The 22,234-nt window shown below is 45.4% G+C and overlaps 1 protein-coding gene across 1 annotated transcript; it reads right to left on the reverse strand.

Moving 5' to 3' along the window:
- Positions 1-4,052: 4,052 nt before the first annotated feature.
- LOC130360980 (uncharacterized) lies at positions 4,053-20,743 on the reverse strand. Its single transcript, XM_056563540.1, has 8 exons — positions 19,332-20,743; positions 17,220-17,882; positions 16,469-17,102; positions 11,642-11,657; positions 10,549-10,639; positions 10,095-10,425; positions 6,564-7,258; positions 4,053-4,383 (listed from the first exon to the last, which is right to left on the reverse strand). The coding sequence occupies exons 1-8, from the start codon at positions 20,714-20,716 to the stop codon at positions 4,053-4,055; spliced, it is 4,146 nt and encodes a 1,381-aa protein (XP_056419515.1). The 5' UTR covers positions 20,717-20,743.
- Positions 20,744-22,234: the final 1,491 nt, after the last annotated feature.

Below are 22,234 nucleotides of genomic sequence, written 5' to 3' on the forward strand. Positions count from 1 at the left end.
AATAAAAAAAAACACAACACATTGGAAAAATTATTTTATTTAAAAAAACACTCCCCCACAGCCCTCGTTAACCATTTTATTAAAAGGAAAAAAAAATAATCCGCCGCAATCCATCGAATCCGCAGTAATCCTCTGCATACACGGATCTGAAACGAGAAGGAAAAGAACACAAAAAAATGGTTATGACATTTCTGGCGCTGTCCGCTAGGGAGAGCACCCATGATGCAATGTCTACCCAAACAGGGAGCCACCAATTGGTGCAAAACTACAACTCCCAGCATGCCCAGATAGCCTTTGGCTGTCTGGGCATGCTGGGAGTTGTAGTTTAGCAACAGCTGGAGTCTCCCTGTCTGGGTAGACACTGCCAGAAGGGTCTGTTCACATTATACAAAACGGACAATGTGAACAGAGCTTCAGATTAACTAGCCTTGTTCCCTTCTGTAGCTCCACCCCTAATGACGTCATAACTAGGGGCGGAGGTACATGGACCTTCCCGGGACTCGAGGGAAGTAAGCGGACTTCGTCTTCTGTATACACTATATACAGCTATCTATAGATAGCTGTATATAGTGTATACCGCCCAAAGGGTTAACCTACACTGTCTAGCAGTGTAAGTTAACTCTTCCCTTGTTGGGCTTGCGCATAGCGCACAGCTCAGCAAGGGGTTAAGTGAGCCAGCAATGTGTATACTTTATACACATTGCAGGCTCACTGTAAGTTCATACTGGGCAGTAGATATACGATGTATACCTACGGCTCAGCGTCAGCTGTTCTCCCAGCTCTGTAGCCCTGAGAACAGCTGATCCCGACATTCACATAAGGACGATCGCAGCGGGTGTCAGGAGAAGTGACATCCCTGGGATCTGTCCCTTACTGCAGGTACTAATACTCCCAACATGGAGCACACTCTGCTCCAGGCTGGGAGCTGTAGTACCTGCATTAATAGACATATGGCAGTGAGTGTAACTTCTGACACCTGCTGTGATCTGTCTATTAATGCAGGTACTACAGCTCCCAGCATAGAGCAGAGTGCACTCCATGTTGGGAGTAGTAGTACTTGTAGTAATGGAAAGATCACTGCGGGTATCACTCCTGACACCTGCTGTGATTCTCCTGTATAATGTTTAGATGCGGCGGCCGCTCTCCTATGGTCCCCTGCACGGCCGGCCGTATATATACACATATTCCTATTTCACACAGAGAGCTGTGATTGGCTCAAATATATATACTAACAACCTGTTAGTTTTTGATATCATGCTGAGAAGCAATCAGATCATTATACAAGATTGTAGATGTGCGACCATGTCTGTTTTCTACCCAAATTCACACTGTGTTTTCTATCCCTTCCTTTTTTTTGTTTGAACATGTGCTGCACTCTTCCCCACCCCCTCAGCCCAACCCTATATAAGTAGTAGTTAGCTACACAAGGGCCATTTCTTTCCTAGCAGCCTCCCAGTCTGACTGGGAGAGCTAGGTAAGTGAGCTATTACACCTTGTTCACACTGGTGTGGTGCTGTGCGGCGTCCGTTTCTGCCATGGCGGGGTGCGACCCATAGACTGGTTTGGGTGGCATTGGGGCCGCTCTGCCAGTGGGTCGTTCCCCCCCCCCCGTGGGCACTGGTGTCGCGGCGGTGGTGGTCGCCGCCCAGTGCTACGCCATTTTATGCTAGGGATGTTAGGGACCCACTCTAAATAGGTGGCCTTGACGTGGCGAGTGGGCTTGTACTTTTTGATCAAATATGTATACTAACAACCTGTTAGTTTTTGATATTATGCTGAGAAGCAATCAGATCATTATACAAGATTGCAGATGTTCACCATGTCTGTTTTCTACCCGAATTCACACTATATTTTTAGTGATTTACCCGCTCACATAAATTGATCCCTGTTTAAAAATTCATAAACATTTCATAATAAAAAAGATACATTTCGTTAGATACAATTTTTTTCCATCACTACTGTATCTTTTTTATTATGATTTTTTTATGGTACCCTACGAAATTTTAATAAAAAAGGTATCTCCATAATTTTTTAGGATCGCTAAAGTCCAAAAAAAATAAAGATTTACCGAATGTATCCGGAAAAAAATCAACCCAAACACCCGAATACCGAATGTATTCGAAAAATCAAAACCGAAAATATTGACGAACCCGAAAATTTGTTCCAAAACGAAAAAACGAAACGAAACGAAAAATTTTCTAGTGCACAAGTCTACCGATTAAAGTCTCAAGGGCCTAGATAGTGTGAAAGGCCAGGCAAAAGTATTCACCGGCTGGTGTTGTACACAAATACTTATTTAAGCGTACTGTAGCGCATTTTTCTGCCCACATAAGTGCAAACAACATACATACACCTAAGTGGTGTACTCTTTTGTACCTGATAATCTGTCAAGGACCTAGATACAGTGAAAGTCCAGGAAAAAGTAATCCCAGGCTGGGGCTACAGAAGTACGGTGTTGGGGCACTTAATTGGCATGTGGGGCACGATTCACAGTACCTTTTCACTTCTTCATACACCCCAGGCCAGAAAAACCTTTGGAGGACCCTCTCTTGTATTTTGTTGGTCCCCTATGCCCCCCTCACCCCGCAACACATTTTACGAGCCATGTCCAGTACCATGCGTCGGTATGGTTTTTGCACCCGAAGCGGTTCCCCAATTTTATTGTTCATTTTGGTGATCTGATACTCAACATCCCCATTCATGGTAAAATGAGGAAATTTCTGGTCAGCTTCTGGTTCCTCTGGTACTACCGCGACATTTGCCCCTGCAGTTCCCAGAGCGGGGTGTCTCACTTGGTCAGTCCCAAAGTTACCCCGAGACTAGATTTAAGACCTGTTGGCCAGGTAGGGAAGTATCTTCTTCTTCCGCCGCTAACACCTGCAAGGGAAAAAGGTCATCCCTACACATTTCAGGTGGACCCACATTTTGCATCCTGCCCGTCATTGGTACCATTGTTTGCAATGGTTGTCTCACATGTCCCATTATTAACAGGGAGAGGTACAGATTCTGCCGGAGTTTCTTCCCAAACTGGAGAAATACTTCCCCTTTTCCACTCCCAGAACAATGCCTAATATAACTGCATACATAAGTATTTTTACTACCCTGACTTTGTAGGTCACAGTTCCAGATGGAGTAATCAACTTAACAGGGGCCACAGGGTAAGCTACAATATCCCCGTGGATGCATAGCACTCTTATGTGTTTGTTCGGCACATAGTCCCTAGCTACAAGGCTGGCCCGAACCAAAGATACCAGGCTACCCGAGTCCAAAAGGGCCTTCACGGTGCAGTCATTTATCTTTACCATACAAACGTGTGGCTCAGTCTCTGACCCTGGATCGGCTGCACAAGCAGGTTCTGCAAATAGCGACTGTCGCCGGCTAGCGTCACACACCATATGCTCTGTGGAAAGATAGGTGGCTATGTGTCCCCATTCATGGCAACTCCAGCACTGGAGGGGTCCCTGGCCTCTTTAGCAGAGAGTGTCTCTTCTAGGACTGATGGGGCCTTGCGGTTCAGAATCAGACTTCTGCCCTCTCCCAAACTCTAGAGCCCTGCTCTCTCTCACACTTTTTCACATACCTCCAGCTCGAACTCTCTTACCCACAGATGTCATGAGTTTGATGGTCCTGAAAGGTGTCCAGAAGTAATGGTCCACACCACCTATTCCACGATCTGGGCTGGTGTAGAGGATTCTGGTTCCAGCCACTTTCGTACCAGGTGTCCACTGGAGAACTGAGAGTTCTTACTAAAGGTGAACATCTGGAGTATCTAGGAGTGGAAATTATTTTTTATTCTTAGATAATTTTGTTGTAGATAGAGTCACAGCAGCATGAAATATATGTTTCTAAATGTTTTGATTTGTCTTTATATATGATTTTTTTTATATGACAAGAAATTAAAATAAAAAAACAATAAATAATGACAAAAGCATTAGCTTTGATTTTTTTATCGGATACATTATTTTTTAATACATAACTTCACTAAAAGTAATAATCCTTTTGGTTCTGTATAATATCCGCTTATGAAGCTTCCACCTAAAATGAGGCTCCTTCTACTCAGTGCAGATGGGCTCTTCAGCATCCTCAGGCCTGCGGGTCATGTCGCTGGGAAGGATTTCTTCCTTGGGGAAGGGGCTGAAGAACCCTCTCTCTATACAGAGGGCTAGATGGGCTCTCATTTTGCTGTTATCATATGTATATGATGGATTTCCAGTTTCAATTAGAAGCTCAACTGCATTGGCTATTGCATATAGTCCACAGTCAAGGTTGTTTGGCTGCCGTTCCACATCCAGAAATGTCACCACTTTTAGGGGATCATGAGCAACAGAACTGTAAATCTGCTTTAGCTGCCTCTCCCCTGCATGTGAAAGTGTTCTATAAATGCTGTCAGCAATAAAGATGTTACTGTCACGATGCCGGCTGGCAGGTAGTGGATCCTCTGTGCCAGAGAGGGATTGGCGTGGACCGTGCTAGAGGATCGGTTCTAAGTCACTACTGGTTTTCACCAGAGCCCGCCGCAAAGCGGGATGGTCTTGCTGCGGCGGTAGTGACCAGGTCGTATCCCCTAGCAACGGCTCAACCTCTCTGGCTGCTGAAGATAGGCGCGGTACAAGGGAGTAGACAGAAGCAAGGTCGGACGTAGCAGAAGGTCGGGGCAGGCAGCAAGGATCGTAGTCAGGGGCAACGGCAGAAGGTCTGGAATCACAGGCAAGGAACACACAAGGAACGCTTTCACTGGCACTAGGGCAACAAGATCCGGCGAGGGAGTGAAGGGGAAGTGAGGTGATATAGGGAAGTGCACAGGTGTAAACACTAATTGGAACCACTGCACCAATCAGCGGTGCAGTGGCCCTTTAAATCGCAAAGACCCGGCGCGCGCGCGCCCTAGGGAGCGGGGCCGCGCGCGCCGGGACAGAACTGACGGGGAGCGAGTAAGGTACGGGAGCCGGGGTGCGCATCGCGAGCGGGCGCTACCCGCATCGCGAATCGCATCCCGGCCGGAGGTGGTAACGCAGCGCCCCGGGTCCGTGGAACCGACCGGGGCGCTGCAGTGAGGGAAGTGTAGCGAGCGCTCCGGGGAGGAGCGGGGACCCGGAGCGCTCGGCGTAACAGTACCCCCCCCCTTGGGTCTCCCCCTCTTCTTGGGGCCTGAGAACCTGAGGATCAGACTTTTGTCCAGGATATTGTCCTCAGGTTCCCAGGACCTCTCTTCTGGACCACAACCCTCCCAATCCACTAAAAAAAAAGTTCTTCCCCTGACCTTTTTAGAGGCCAAAATCTCTTTGACAGAGAAGATGTCCGAGGAGCCGGAAACAGGAGTGGGAGGAACAGATTTAGGAGAAAAACGGTTGAGGATGAGAGGTTTAAGAAGAGAGACGTGAAAGGCATTAGGGATACGAAGAGAAGGAGGAAGAAGAAGTTTGTAAGAGACAGGATTAATTTGACACAAAACTTTAAAAGGACCAAGATAGCGTGGTCCCAACTTATAGCTCGGGACACGGAAACGGACATATTTAGCGGAGAGCCATACCTTGTCTCCAGGGGAAAAAATGGGAGGAGCTCTTCTTTTCTTATCTGCGAATCTCTTCATGCGAGAAGAAGCCTGTAAGAGAGAATTTTGGGTCTCTTTCCATATGGTGGAAAGATCACGAGAAATTTCATCCACAGCGGGCAGACCAGAGGGCAAGGGGGTAGGGAGGGGGGGAAGAGGGTGACGGCCGTACACCACGAAAAACGGAGATTTGGAGGAAGATTCAGAGATTCTGAAATTATACGAGAATTCGGCCCAAGGTAGAAGATCTGCCCAGTCATCCTGGCGGGAGGAAACAAAATGTCGTAAATAGTCACCCAAGATCTGGTTAATTCTCTCTACTTGTCCATTGGATTGAGGATGGTATGCAGAAGAAAAATTTAATTTAATCTTGAGTTGTTTACAGAGAGCCCTCCAGAATTTAGACACAAATTGGACGCCTCTATCCGAGACGATCTGTGTAGGCAACCCGTGAAGACGAAAAATGTGTACAAAAAATTGTTTAGCCAACTGAGGCGCTGAAGGAAGACCAGGAAGAGGGATGAAATGTGCCATTTTGGAGAATCGATCAACGACCACCCAAATAACAGTGTTGCCATGGGATGGGGGTAAGTCAGTAATAAAATCCATACCAATCAGAGACCAAGGTTGTTCGGGGACAGGTAGAGGATGAAGAAAACCAGCGGGCTTCTGGCGAGGAGTCTTATCCCGGGCACAGATAGTGCAGGCTCGCACAAAGTCCACCACATCAGTCTCTAGAGTCGGCCACCAATAGAAGCGAGAGATGAGTTGCACAGATTTCTTGATGCCCGCATGACCTGCGAGATGGGAGGAGTGACCCCATTTGAGGATCCCAAGGCGTTGGCGTGGAGAAACAAAGGTCTTTCCTGGAGGAGTTTGCCTGATGGAGGCTGGAGAAGTGGAAATCAGGCAGTCAGGAGGAATGATGTGTTGAGGAGAGAGTTCAATTTCAGAGGCATCTGAGGAACGAGAGAGAGCATCGGCCCTAATGTTTTTATCAGCAGGCCGAAAGTGAATTTCAAAATTAAATCGGGCAAAGAACAGAGACCACCTGGCCTGACGAGGATTCAGCCGTTGGGCAGACTGGAGGTAGGAGAGGTTCTTGTGATCGGTGTAAATAATAACTGGAAATCTTGATCCCTCCAGCAGATGCCTCCATTCCTCAAGTGCTAATTTAATGGCTAGAAGCTCTCGATCCCCGATGGAGTAGTTCCTCTCCGCCGGAGAGAAGGTCCTGGAGAAAAAACCACAAGTAACAGCATGCCCGGAAGAGTTTTTTTGTAGAAGGACAGCTCCAGCTCCCACTGAGGAGGCATCAACCTCCAATAGGAAGGGTTTAGATGGGTCAGGTCTGGAGAGCACGGGAGCCGAAGAAAAGGCAGACTTGAGTCGTTTAAAGGCGTCTTCCGCTTGAGGAGGCCAAGACTTGGGATCGGCATTTTTTTTTGTTAAAGCCACAATAGGAGCCACAATGGTAGAAAAATGTGGAATAAATTGCCTGTAATAATTGGCGAACCCCAAAAAACGTTGGATGGCACGGAGTCCGGAGGGGCGTGGCCAATCTAAGACGGCAGAGAGTTTATCTGGGTCCATTTGTAGTCCCTGGCCAGAGACCAAGTATCCTAGAAAAGGAAGAGATTGGCATTCAAACAGACATTTCTCTATTTTGGCATAGAGTTGATTATCACGAAGTCTCTGAAGAACCATACGGACATGCTGGCGGTGTTCTTCAAGATTGGCAGAAAAAATCAGGATATCGTCCAGATATACAACAACACAGGAGTATAGTAGATCACGAAAAATTTCATTAACAAAGTCTTGGAAGACGGCAGGGGCGTTGCATAGACCAAAGGGCATGACCAGATACTCAAAGTGTCCATCTCTGGTGTTAAATGCCGTTTTCCATTCATCCCCCTCTCTGATGCGGATGAGATTATAAGCACCTCTTAAGTCCAGTTTGGTAAAAATATGGGCACCTTGGAGACGATCAAAGAGTTCAGAGATGAGGGGTAGGGGGTAGCGGTTCTTAACCGTGATTTTATTAAGACCGCGGTAGTCAATGCAAGGACGTAGAGAGCCATCTTTTTTGGACACAAAGAAAAATCCGGCTCCGGCAGGAGAGGAGGATTTACGGATAAAGCCCTTTTTTAAATTTTCTTGGACGTATTCAGACATGGCAAGAGTCTCTGGGACGGACAGAGGATAGATTCTGCCCCGGGGTGGAGTAGTGCCCGGGAGGAGGTCAATGGGACAATCATAAGGCCTGTGAGGAGGTAGAGTCTCAGCTTGTTTTTTGCAAAAAACGTCCGCAAAGTCCATATAGGCCTTAGGGAGACCGGTTACATGAGGAAGCACAGGGACACGGCAAGGTTTACTGGGAACCGGTTTTAAGCAGTCCTTGGAACAAGAGGGCCCCCAACTCTTGATCTCCCCAGTGGACCAATCCAGGATTGGGGAATGGAGTTGAAGCCAGGGAAGTCCAAGAAGGATTTCAGAAGTGCAATTGGGGAGGACCAACAGTTCAATCCTCTCGTGATGAGATCCGATGCACATTAGAAGGGGCTCCGTGCGGAAACGTATAGTACAGTCCAATCTTTCATTGTTTACACAATTGATGTAGAGGGGTCTGGCGAGACTGGTCACCGGGATGTTGAACCTGTTGACGAGAGAGGCTAAGATGAAATTTCCTGCAGATCCAGAGTCCAAGAAGGCCACAGCAGAGAAGGAGAAGGCAGAGGCAGACATCCGCACAGGCACAGTAAGACGTGGAGAAGCAGAGTAGACATCAAGGACTGTCTCACTTTTGTGCGGAGTCAGCGGACGTCTTTCCAGGCGGGGAGGACGGATAGGACAATCCTTCAGGAAGTGTTCGGTACTAGCACAGTACAGGCAGAGATTCTCCATGCGGCGTCGTGTCCTCTCTTGGGGTGTCAGGCGAGACCGGTCGACCTGCATAGCCTCCACGGCGGGAGGCACAGGAACAGATTGCAGGGGACCAGAGGAGAGAGGAGCCGGGGAGAAGAAACGCCTCGTGCGAACAGAGTCCATATCCTGGCGGAGCTCCTGACGCCGTTCGGAAAAACGCATGTCAATGCGAGTGGCAAGATGGATGAGTTCATGTAGGTTAGCAGGGATTTCTCGTGCGGCCAGAACATCTTTAATGTTGCTGGATAGGCCTTTTTTAAAGGTCGCGCAGAGTGCCTCATTATTCCAGGATAATTCTGAAGCAAGGGTACGGAACTGTACGGCATACTCGCCAACGGAAGAATTACCCTGGACCAGGTTCAACAGGGCAGTCTCAGCAGAAGAGGCTCGGGCAGGTTCCTCAAAGACACTTCGAATTTCCGAGAAGAAGGAGTGTACAGAGGCAGTGACGGGGTCATTGCGGTCCCAGAGCGGTGTGGCCCAAGCCAGGGCTTTTCCAGACAGCAGGCTGACTACGAAAGCCACCTTAGACCTTTCAGTGGGGAACTGGTCCGACATCATCTCCAAGTGTAATGAACATTGGGAAAGAAAGCCACGGCAAAACTTAGAGTCCCCATCAAATTTATCCGGCAAGGATAGTCGTATTCCAGAAGCGGCCACTCGCTGCGGAGGAGGTACAGGAGCTGGCGGAGGAGATGATTGCTGGAGCTGTGGTAGTAACTGTTGTAGCATAACAGTCAGTTGAGACAGCTGTTGGCCTTGTTGCGCAATCTGTTGTGACTGCTGGGCGACCACCGTGGTGAGGTCAGCGACAACTGGCAGAGGAACTTCAGCGGGATCCATGGCCGGATCTACTGTCACGATGCCGGCTGGCAGGTAGTGGATCCTCTGTGCCAGAGAGGGATTGGCGTGGACCGTGCTAGAGGATCGGTTCTAAGTCACTACTGGTTTTCACCAGAGCCCGCCGCAAAGCGGGATGGTCTTGCTGCGGCGGTAGTGACCAGGTCGTATCCCCTAGCAACGGCTCAACCTCTCTGGCTGCTGAAGATAGGCGCGGTACAAGGGAGTAGACAGAAGCAAGGTCGGACGTAGCAGAAGGTCGGGGCAGGCAGCAAGGATCGTAGTCAGGGGCAACGGCAGAAGGTCTGGAATCACAGGCAAGGAACACACAAGGAACGCTTTCACTGGCACTAGGGCAACAAGATCCGGCGAGGGAGTGAAGGGGAAGTGAGGTGATATAGGGAAGTGCACAGGTGTAAACACTAATTGGAACCACTGCACCAATCAGCGGTGCAGTGGCCCTTTAAATCGCAAAGACCCGGCGCGCGCGCGCCCTAGGGAGCGGGGCCGCGCGCGCCGGGACAGAACTGACGGGGAGCGAGTAAGGTACGGGAGCCGGGGTGCGCATCGCGAGCGGGCGCTACCCGCATCGCGAATCGCATCCCGGCCGGAGGTGGTAACGCAGCGCCCCGGGTCCGTGGAACCGACCGGGGCGCTGCAGTGAGGGAAGTGTAGCGAGCGCTCCGGGGAGGAGCGGGGACCCGGAGCGCTCGGCGTAACAGTTACCATCTCTGAAGCAGGATGTGAATGCGTGACAACGATCGTCATCATAATGAACTTGGACGGAAGGGCCAAACGCTGGTAGAAATCCTCGTATTGCCCCCCAACAGGATTGCAGTCCATTTGACGCAAATTGTGTTTGGAGGATCCTCTGGGAAGCGTCTATGATGTCATCAGTTATCGGCCTTTCCTTACTCTCCAGGATTTCTCTCTGTTTTTTGGTGAGTTTCTCCGGAGATCGCCTTGGTGTAGGTATAGGCATGTTGTATGGTTGGACAGCTTCATGTTCCATTGATCTGTCCAAAATTTGGTCAGATTTGCTGGCTGGGATCTTATGGACAATTATTTCCCGTAGGTCAGCATTGTCTCTTTGAGCTTTCCTTTTATTTCTAAAAAGTTAAAAAAAATGTAAAAACATTTGATTAAAAATATTGTTTAGTAAAAGAGGCATATGTGCCCAGTTTTATTAGCTAATAATAATTAATATATACAGTATATTGCCAGTAACTTACCGGATACAAACAGCCACTATACAACAAGTAAAACCCCACGATAATACTGCAGTCACTGCAGCCACCACAATAATCAGTGTTTTCACATAATCTGTTGGAGAAAAACAGAGAGAAAACTTTATTTATTTATTGGTAACGTACAATGTGTGACCCATGTTCTATATGGTTTATTAGTGTCCGAAATACACTGCGTATCTGAAATCTCTAATCTGTGTCACTGCACGGGGACAATAACATTTGATTTTAATAGTTCAGACTTTTCTGCATGCGGTGATACCAAATATGTTTGGTTATTTAATAGTTTGCCCCCCCCCCCCCCCATTTTGTAGGGTAAAAAATATTTTAGGGGGACAGGCTTGTTCCCATTTATTAAAACTCAGGGCATGCTGGGAGTTGTAGTTGGGTACCATATAGAGAGACACATGCCTAGGGCAACAAGCCCCAACCTATGACTCTCCAGCTGTTGCAAAACTACAACTCCCAACATGTCCTCACTGTCAGGGAATGCTGAGAGTTGTAGTTTTGTATCATAGAGTGACATATGTTAGGGAAGGTTGTCCTCTAGGGATTAAACCATTTGCCTATGCCTAGTCATTTTTCTAAGTATGGTCCCTGCCAGTGGGGGGATTGCACTAAAATTGGGGGATTTGCGACTCTTTTGCAAAAAAAAAGTCACAATGATAAATTCCTAACCACTGCATTTGCAGACAGATTTGACTACAGTGATTTCTCAGCCACCTGCTGAGTGATAAAAAGGTGCAAAAAAAGTTGCACGCAATAATGAAAAAAGAGCTTAAAATATGTCTTGTATTTGGTGCACAAAATGTCCTCCACATTTTTTGGCCAATTTCCCTTCCAGTATTTCTGTAATAAGTCTTCCCCAGTATGTTAGCTAAAGTGTTTCTGCACAGCTTCTGAGGTTTGTACATCTCCTATGTGTTTCCTGTTATCTCAATAGAATTCTTATTGCTAAAGGAAATCAAAGCAATTGGATGCTGTGCTGATGTATTACTCTCTGGTGTCAGCCAGCTAGGGGAGTGCCATATAGACATGAAATATAAAATATGTATTGCAGAAGATTTATATTACATACCTTCCATCTTGCCTTCCTGTCGCCACAAAGACCTCAGGCAGTCGGTCAACATTCTATGTACAGTACCTCAACATTGTGACATCATCACATGTCATCGTGCAAAGGAGAAGTTGACTGGATCTTACTATGGACTTTTTACATGCTTCTATATAAGGCCCTTTTACTTTTTTATGTTGAGGTGTTGTGGTCAAATCAAAAAATTCAAAATTTCCTTCTTCAATCTGCACCCAACATCCTATAATGAGAATGTGAAAGCAGAATTCTGCTGTAGAAAGGACAGAAGGGTTTTGTGTGGCCCCAGCCATACAAACCTAACAAAACAGGTCGGGTTTACAATAGTAAATCAGGACCTATCTATACATCTACGTCATCTTTTTACATTCATTTGAAAGTCAGGACCCTCTTCGCTTCCATAGCCAATTATAGCAAACACAGAAGGTCTGTTTCATTGACCCTCTTTGAATTGTACTCTAACATCTTCTTGATATAGGACAGATTTTACCACCAGAAAGGGGGTTTGGCCATGGACCTGAATGTACCCCCCCCCCAATGCAAATATATAGGAAGATTGTAAACGTGAAATAGCAGGAGAGGGGGAGGAGGGGCAGAGAGCACACTGTTGGCTGGAGGCAGGGGAGCTAATGCAGGGGTACATGGCTTTACAGCAAGAGGCTTTTTTGACCTGAAAAAGTATGTGTTGCATGTGTGATAGCCTGGGGAAGTTGGGTGTAGGGAGTGTAGCTGTGCGGTTACTAAAGTGTGCTTGTTAACCCTTGCTATTCGTGACGCCATGGTAAGGGCCCCTCTGTAATGCTTGTCCTACCGCCACCCTTCCCAAGAGCGATCATTGAATGTCCACAACCGGAGAGTTTGCTGAAAACAGTTGGAACTTTTACTGAAGATTTTATGCAAGCTTCATAACAGGAACAGTCTCTATACATGCAAAATCTCTCGGAGATTGACAGTGGTTGGGACCTTAAGCAATTTAGAGTCCTTAGACTGATGTGCGCTGTCCCATTGGAGTCAGGGGAACTAGTTGCGGTCCAGTAGTCACGCCAGCTTTAGCGGGGATTAGTTTAGAACTCACGATTTAGTTTAGGCTGAGGCCGGTAGGTTTTCTGGCCTAGGGTGTCTTTGAAAGTTGCGCAGATCCGTCCTACTAGTCCGGCATCCACGAGAGCAGCAACCCAAGAGAGCGATAATTGGCTACAGCTCCCTTATATGGGCAGGGGCTTGACTAGAGCTGATTGGAAAACAAAGAAATCCCCAAGGGTAACTGACCCAACGCTATTCATAGCAAAAACAGAAAAACAACTGCGTTTCTATGGATCAAACAATCTTTATTAATACAAAAATGCACAAACAGTGCAAACAATTGGATAAGAGAAATTAAAAAGACATGGAGTGTAATCCAGAAGTGGTAGTCCAATGGACCAGAACTAACAGGCGGTGACTTGGATCATAAGTAAGTATGAATATTACAGGTCAGTGGCTGATCATTACAATAACACCAGGGTAATATGCAATGAAATGTTTATAAAGTGCATTACATTTATCCATATAAGAATAAAACAGCCATAAACATGGTCAACAAAGTGCAATACAGCAGAGATATAACTATAGATATCTCTGCATTCCCCTGAGTTACCAATTAAGGTATCAAAAATGCATATATATTACATGGACAACAGGAGAAAGGTGCATAGAATAGCTAATACAGCCCACACAGCCTGTAAGGAACTGCATAGGAGAAAACTTCAAGTTGACAATAGCTACTACAACCTGGTGTTGGAGGCCCTGGTCACACGCCAGCCCGACGTTTCGCTTCTCACTTCAACTTGAACTCAGTTGAAGAGAGAAGCGAAACATCGGGTTGACTTGTGACCAGGGCCTCCAACACCAGGTTGTAGTAGCTATTGTTAACTTGATGTTTTCTCCTATGCAGTCCCTTACAGGCTGTGTGGGCTCTATTAGCTATTCTATGCACTTTTCTCCTTTTGTCCATGTAATATATATGCATTTTTGATACCTTACCTTGGTAACTCAGTGAAATGCAGAGATATCAATAGTTATATCTTTGCTGTATTGCACTTTTTTGACACAATATTTAGATATGGTTTTCAGTCAGCTCAGCCATTTTGCCATTAAAAGCAATCTGGCAGGTGCACCAGGTGTAATACGTCATGGTTACAGCTCCGAAACCTGAATCACAGGTAGGCATTCCCTGTCTGAACATGCTAGTTCAGTTGATACTTAACAGTAGTATATATAGGATGCATGTAGCATATTTTGTTATGCCATGATTAAGGACCATATGGTTCGAAACGCGTCGGTGTTTCTGCTATGCTTTTATCTTTTTTGTTTCCACCATTTTAAACATATGAATTAAACTTTGGACTTTTAATCTACTTTTTTGGGGAGCTGGATTCTGTTCCTTTTTTGTCAAGTATTGCTCACTCCAAGAATACGGTTGGATGTCAATCCGTGCATCCTTTAATATCTGCAGTTCTCCCCATATACAAGATATATGGCGGTGAGCTGGTTTTCTATATATTGACTTTTTTGACAATGTTTATGGCTGTTTTATTCTTATATGGATAAATGTAATGCACTTTATAAACATTTCATTGCATATCTCCCTGGTGTTACTGTAATGATCAGCCACTGACCTGTAATATTCATACTTACTTATGATCCCAGTCACTGCCTGTTAGTTCTGGTCCATTGGACTACCACTTCTGGATTACACTCCATGTCTTTTTAATTGCTCTCATCCAATTGTTTGTACTGCTTGTGCATTTTTGTATTAATAAAGATTGTTTGATCCATAGAAACGCAGTTGTTTATCTGTTAGAGCTGATTGGTCCAATACTTCTGTCAATCCCCTTCACATAGGATCATGGGTAGCATGTGACCCAAGGACCTCCAAAGGTCCTCCAACATTCCTTAGAGGATTTAACATGGTCACATGACCGAAGGTCCTGCGACGCTAACAAGGTAAGCATACTATACATTATACTAAATATACACATTATTACTAAACATGTACATATAAAAATCACAGAATAGAGGAGAGGCGACTAGGGGCTGTCCCACCTGGGGGACCCTACAAGAGTGTAGATACTCTGGCTTTGGGGACCACCATACAAGGTATGGTATGCAATACGGTACCGGGACACCTCAAACCCCCTTACTTAAAATAAGTCGGCCTCAACGTCTGTCCCCTAAGACAGAGGGACGAAGTGAAGGTTGCTTTATAACAGTCCTGGGCATAACTTTTTCAAATGTCCATTAATCAGGCTGTATATTACTACAAAGCTATTTCACTTTTTTTGAGGTACATACATTTGCATGAGTAAACTCATGAACAGGATTACTTGGTTCATGAATTTAGTAACAGGATGATATTATTATACATGAGATACATCTTACTTAACATTTTTGAATCTCACTAGACATTTTTGAATCTCAGTAGACATTTTTGCCACATTAGCTACCTCTTTAGTACAATGAGGGTTTTACTGGCTTGCCTGAGGCTTTCTACCAATAAACTGGCAACTAGGGTCCATTGGCTACACGCTCTAATCCCTAGAACACAACAGATAAACCTCACCTAGGTTACCTTTTTGATTACTTGTATTATTTTTAGCTCGCAAGATCACCTACTGGCCGGGCAGGGCATCTCGCACACGTAAGAGAGAGAAGAGAACAATTAGTGTACATAATAGTGGCAGGAATTGGAAAATGACTAGGCTACAATTCCTAAAGCGTTTACTTGAGTGTGAGATATTTTTGTTGTTTGGTGTACTAAGTTTAAGTGAGGTAAGTACACTTAAGTGATTAGTTTGAGGTACTATGTTTACAATAATAATTGAGAGGTCAGTCTTGGTACCTTAAGGGTAGTTTCCCTTGTGTATACCTTTGAGACTGACGCAACACCACTTCCTGACTCTCAGGAACCTCATCAAAATACAATTCTCTAGAAACTTCAATCCCCCAGGGACCAACTTGAGGGCTGGGAAGAGGAGTCATATCTTCTGCAGTGCTCAAAAATTTCCACTAGGTGGCAGTGTGTGCTTAAAATTACAGTCCCTATTTGTAATGATTTTTATTGCATTCTATGCAGGGTGAACCTGATTACGGAGCTAAGTTAGCAGCGCTCTGCTCTGACACCGTCTGCAGACATAGTGTCACAGCGCACCGTGATCCATCCATGTTATAACACAGGGACTGAGCGAAAATCTCCTCCTCTGGCTCAACGTTTCACTAGTTGGACCTAGCTTTTTCAAGAGTATGAGGTACAAAAAGCTATGTCCAACTAGCGAAACGTTGAGCAAGAGGAGGAGATTTTAGCTCAGTCCCTGTGTTATAACATGGTTGGATCACGGTGCACTGTGACACTATGTCTGTAGACGGTGTCAGAGCAGAGCGCTGCTAACTGAGCTCAGTGATCAGGTTCATCCTGCATAGAATGCAATAAAAATCATTACAAATAGGGACTGTAATTTTAAGCACACACTGCCACCTAGTGGAAATTTTTGAGCACTATAATTATTAAATTGGAATTTATTAAAAGCTAAGTTTTAGACCGTAGAGGGTCTCTATTCAGGGTTTCCCTGAGGGGATATACATCCCCAAGGTTGTTGTTCAATAAATAAGTGCCCGTAGACCCTCTAGGGGGTATTTGTTAATTTATATCTTCTGCAGGACTGGTGTGACCCATGAGGCTTGGGGAGGAGAGTCCTGGAGTACTTGGAGCTGTCACTGGAGTGCAACTGATGCTGGGCGAGAAGATCAGGGACGTTGGGCAAAAGCTGAACACGGTACGCCATAGATCATTGCAGGCTGATGAGGGGAGAACAGCGGAACGTCTATTGTAGGATGGATTCCCTCTCTTGGAAAATATTCTCTCATTGGCCTTGCTTCTGGGGAAGCAGGAGGAGGCGGCTCTGGCAAGTCGTCCTTCACACACAATCTTATCCTATTTCGGTGGACCACTTGTGGTTGAAACCCTTCCTTCTGTAATTCGTAAACATCCGTGTCAGGATATGGCATTGCCATGACAGTGTAAGGCTCCATCTCCCACAGAGAATCCAGCTTATGTGAGCGAGGGAATTTTCTGAGCCACACTTCGTCTCTAAGCTGCAGTGGCTGAGCGGAGGCATGCGGATTGTAATCCTTTTGCTGCCTGCGCTGGGCCTCGCCCATTTTCTTTTCTACAATATCCTTAGCTTCTTCAATCCTCCTTCGATGCTCATAAACCCAATCTTGAGAGGCCTGAGGGGAATTGTTGAAAGGCGCTTGTAACCCGAAGGCTCTATCCTTGGGCAGTTGGCCATGTTGGCCCGTCATGAGGAAGAAAGGAGTGTATCCTGTAGAGCAGTGGATAGTATTGTTGTAGATCTCCAACAGTTCAGGCAGAAGTCGGGGCCACTCTTCGTGTTTTGACACAGATGCTGCCCTTATCATGTGGATGAATACCTGATTAATCCTTTCGCACAACCCATTCCCTTGAGGGTGATAGGCGGTGGTCCGAAGCTTCTTGCAATCATGGAATTGGCAGAGTTCTTGAAATAACTGAGCCTCGAACGCAGTCCCTCGATCAGTGAGGACCGATTCAGGACATCTCAAGGTTTCGACCCATTGGCTGTAGAAAACTTGAGCAGCTGTTCTGGCAGTAAGATCCTTGACGGGTACAACAACCACCCACTTAGAATAATGGTCCACCATGGTCAGGGCATAGGTATATCCTGATCGGGTAGGGGATAACTTCACGTGGTCTAGAGCAACCAGTTGATTAGGCCTCTTGGTATGAATGTGGTGTAGAGGTGCTCTTGCGCCCTTGCGAGGATTCTTAGTGACGTTGCAGATGGTGCATTCGGCACACCACTTCTCAATATCTCCACGCATTCCCACCCAGTAGAACCTTCTTCTGATGGTAGCCTCGGTCTTGTGGACCCCAAAGTGTCCCGACTGGTCGCGATAGGCATTAAGAACCATGGCTGAGTCCCTTCGAGGGACTAAGATCTGATGCAGGCATTCCCCTGAGACCGGATCCAAGGAATTTCTGCATAGCAGCCACTTGTGGAGGAACAGGCGATTCCTCTCTCGCCACAATCGCTTCAACTCCAGGTCCCCTTGCGCCTTGCGGAGCCTAGTCGGTACTCTCTTCTGCAATAGATAGTCCAAGAGATCCCCCATGACCTGACTCTCATCTTGCAAGGTCTTCCAGGTAAAAAACCTATAAATATGCCACTACAGCGTATAGGGTAAACCCAGCAAGAATAAAAATGTATATAATAAAATAAATAAGAAAATATTAATCTAATAAATCAATAAACATAAATTGAATAAATATAGTTTTAACTTACAAAAAATACATATATCATACACAAGCGAAAAAGATTGATAATATATAGCTATATAACATACATAAAAATAATAATCAATAGCGCAATTTGATAATGTGTATAATTATTTAATAAAAAATGTATATATATATATATATATATATATATGTAAATAAATAAGCTTAAGAAATGCAAAAGATGGCAGGGACGGGAAAAGGATGTAAAAAAGAAAGAAAGAAGTAGATGCGGGGGTCAATTGATCACCAATGGATCATAAAAACACCTGTTGCTATAAAATACGTGCAATGTGACACTCTGTTTAAAGCATAAAAAGTGTATTTAACCTTAGAAATATAAATATGCATAAAGCGCAATGTGCAACACAAAAATATATGTGTATAGAATAAATGTAAAAAAGCAGTGCAAGAGAAACAAAACAAAATAAAGTGCTAAAAGTGAAGGTGTCAGAATGTAAATAATTGACCCCACATGTAAAAAGAAGGTAGGTTCCACGTCCCTGCGATCATCTCCAACGCGTTTCACCGTGACCGGCTTTATCATACTCCTTGATAAAGCCGGTCTCGGTGAAACGCGTTAATGGTGATCGCAGGGACGTGGAACCTACCTTCTTTTTACATATGGGGTCAAGTATTTACATTCTGACACCTTCACTTTTAGCACTTTATTTTGTTTTGTTTCTCTTGCACTGCTTTTTTACATTTATTCTATACACATATATTTTTGTGTTGCACATTGCGCTTTATGCATATTTATATTTCTAAGGTTAAGATACACTTTTTATGCTTTAAACAGAGTGTCACATTGCACGTATTTTATAGCAACAGGTGTTTTTATGATCCATTGGTGATCAATTGACCCCCGCATCTACTTCTTTCTTTTTTTTTTACATCCTTTTCCCGTCCCTGCCATCTTTTGCATTTTTTAAGCTTATTTATTTACATATATATATATATATATATATACATATATATATACATTTTTATTAAATAATTATACACATTATCAAATTGCGCTATTGATTATTATTTTTATGTATGTTATATAGCTATATATTATTATCAATCTTTTTCGCTTGTGTATGATATATGTATTTTTTGTAAAATAAAACTATATTTATTACATTTATGTTTATTGATTTATTAGATTAATATTTTCTTATTTATTTTATTATATACATTTTTATTCTTGGTGGGTTTACCCTATACGCTGTAGTGGCGTATTTATAGGTTTTTTAGTGGTTGTTTTGGGTTTTCCCCAATTTTATTTAGACCACAGTATATAGGACTTCTTTTTAGGTTGTTAAGGTCTTCCAGGTATACAGATCTCCAGGAACCTTAGGAGGCCCAGGGTCATCATCTTCTTGAGCCGTCAGGGTACTCTGACTCACGAACCGCTGGTAAAAGGGTGGCATCTCTACATCTTCCCACACATGTTCCATGGGTGGTTCCTCACCGGGAGCCATACGGGAGAGTACATCCGCTTTGACATTGGTCTTCCCACTTTGATACTTGATGTTGAAGTCGTAGTTGGCCAATCTAGAGGCCCAGCGTTGTTCAATGGCCCCCAGCTTGGCAGTATTCAGGTGGGCCAAGGGATTGTTATCGGTGTAGACCGTAAAAGGAGTAGCCGTCAAATAGTCCTTAAATTTTTCAGTGACCACCCAGACCAAAGCAAGAAGTTCTAGCTTGAAGGAGCTATAGTTAGCATAATTTTTTTCTGCGTCCTGTAGGTATAGGCTGGCATAGGCTATAACTCTCTCTTTACCATATTGTATCTGCGATAGAATGACCCCCAAACCTTCAAAGCTGGCATCAGTGTACAGTCGAGATGGCTGGCTGTAGTCAGGGTACGCTAGAATGGGGGGTTCAGTAAGGAGGTGCTTCAGGGCCCGGAAGGCTATTTCTTGATCTTCATCCCACTGTATCGGGAGTCTTCCATTGCAGTTTTCCTTGGCAACTCCCTGTAACAGAGCAGTCATAGGCCCAGCAATTTGAGCGAAGTGATGGATGAACCGTCTGTAATAGCCCGCAAATCCCAAGAAACTCCGTATGTCACGTACAGTTCTAGGCGTGGGCCACTCTTTCACAGCACTCACTTTATCAGGATCAGGTTGTACTCCTTCGGCACTGATGACATGTCCCAGGTAGTGGAGTTTGGGCTTCAATAAATGGCACTTGGAGGGCTTGACCTTCAGTCCATGTTGTATAAGGACTTGGAAGACTTCTCTGAGATGGTCCAGGTGTTCCTGGTATGTCCGAGAGTAGACAATGACATCATCCAGGTAAAGAAGAACACTTTGAAAGTTCAGGTGCCCAAGGCATCTTTCCATTAAACGTTGAAAGGTTGACGATGCATTGCAGAGTCCAAAGGGCATGCTTTTAAATTCAAAGAGCCCCATCGGATTCACAAATGCAGTCTTTTCCTGATCTTCCTCGGCCATGGGTACCTGCCAGTATCCACTGGTCAGGTCTAGTGTAGAAAAATAGGCTGTGGATCCCAAGGCAGTGAGGGACTCTTCTATCCTAGGAAGAGGGTAGGCATCTTTATGGGTTACATCATTCAATTTCCTGTAGTCCACAAAAAATCGAATGGTTCCATCCTTCTTTTTAACAAGCACCAAAGGAGCAGCCCAGGGGCTCTGGCTCTCCTGAATGACATAAGCCTCCCTCATCTCCTGCAGCATTTTCTTCACCGTCTGGTACATCCCAGGCGCGACTTGCCAGTGCCTCTCTTTGATGGTCGGAATATCTCCGGTTAGACTCCGATGCTGGATCATCATGGTCCGGCCAAAGTCGGTGGGGTGCTTACTGAAAGCTTCCTTGAATTGCCTAGCCACTTGAATGACTCCTCCAACCTGGTCCTGGGTAGGAGTATCTTCGTCCCCTATTTGCAACTGAGTCCACCATGGTTCCACTGGACCCTTTTCGGCCCTTTGGGCAGCCTGAGCAGTCCATTGTCTAGCAACCTGTGGCTTCGACATCAAGTCTCGGGAATCCAGGTGATGTAACTGAGCTATGGGAGTATACTTGGTCAATCTGGTAGCGGCTTGGGAGAGGTTAACTACTCAAACATACATTAATAGTCCTATTTTAGTGCTGGTTGATCCTGGACCTTCACTGGTTACTCCTGGGGTGCGGTCCTCGACCACAGGTTATGCCCGTTTAACCCCTTAAGGAGCTAGGGCATATGGATACACCCTGGCTTTCTAGTACTTAAAGGGGTATTCCGGTGAAAACCTTTTTTCTTTTAAATCAACTGGTGCCAGAAAGTTAAACAGATGTGTAAATTACTTCTATTAAAAAATCTTAATCCTTCCTCTACTTATTAGCTGCTGAATACTAAAGAGGAAATTATTTTCTTTTTGAAATTCTCTCTGATGACATCACGAACACAGTGCTCTTTGCTGATGTAATTATAATTATAATAATAATAACTCTTTATTTATTGTTGTCCTTAGTTGGATTTGAACCCAAGGCCCCAGTACTGCAAGGCAGTAGTGCTAACCACTGAGCCACCATGCTGCCCTTAGCATACATCTGCTATGCACGGTTGCTAAAATGGACAGATGTCAGCAGAGAGCACTGTGTTCGTGATGTCATCAGTGTTCCAAAAAGAAAGGAATTTCCTCTTTAGCATTCAGTAGCTAATAAGTACAGGAAGGATTAAGATTTTTTTAATAGAAGTAATTTACAAATATGTTTAACTTTCTGGCACCAGTTGATTTAAAAGAAAAAAGGTTTTCACCCGAGTACCCCTTTAAGGACCCAGGACGTATCCATACGCCCGTGGGAATTTCGGTACCTGCCGCGTGGTGGGGCGGGGACCGGACCGGGGTGACTGCTGATATCGATCAGCAGACGCCTCGCGCAAATGCCCAGGGGGTTCATCAGATCGGAGGGGGGTTAACTTTTGTTTTCCCCGTCCTGCCAACCCACAATAGACGGGGCAGAACGGGGAACCGAAGGGGACCGGGCGCCGAAGATCCACTTACCCGTCCAGAGGCAGCGGTTGACGGTGATCGGCGTGGGCAGCGGTGTCGTGCGGCAGAAGAGGACGGCTCCCTGGATCGTACGGAAGACGGTAAGTTGCCTAGCAACATCTGGAGGGCTACAGTCTGAGACCACTATACAGTGGTCTCTACACTGTAGCCCTCCAGATGTTGCAAAACTACAACTCCCAGCATGCCCAGACAGCTGTTTGGGCATGCTGGAATATGTAATTT

This window comes from Hyla sarda, chromosome 3, assembly GCF_029499605.1.
Source record: "Hyla sarda isolate aHylSar1 chromosome 3, aHylSar1.hap1, whole genome shotgun sequence".
NCBI lineage: Eukaryota > Metazoa > Chordata > Amphibia > Anura > Hylidae > Hyla > Hyla sarda.

Coding starts and splice junctions, on each gene's coding strand:
- LOC130360980 (XM_056563540.1), bottom strand. CDS start 20,716: ATGTACCAGACGGTGAAGAAAATGCTGCAGGAGATGAGGGAGGCTTAT. Junction 17,103..17,219: donor GGGACTGCGTTCGAGGCTCA/GTTATTTCAAGA, acceptor CCACATGATAAG/GGCAGCATCTGTGTCAAAAC. Junction 4,384..6,563: donor CGATTTAATTTTGAAATTCA/CTTTCGGCCTGC, acceptor TATTGCTGACAG/CATTTATAGAACACTTTCAC.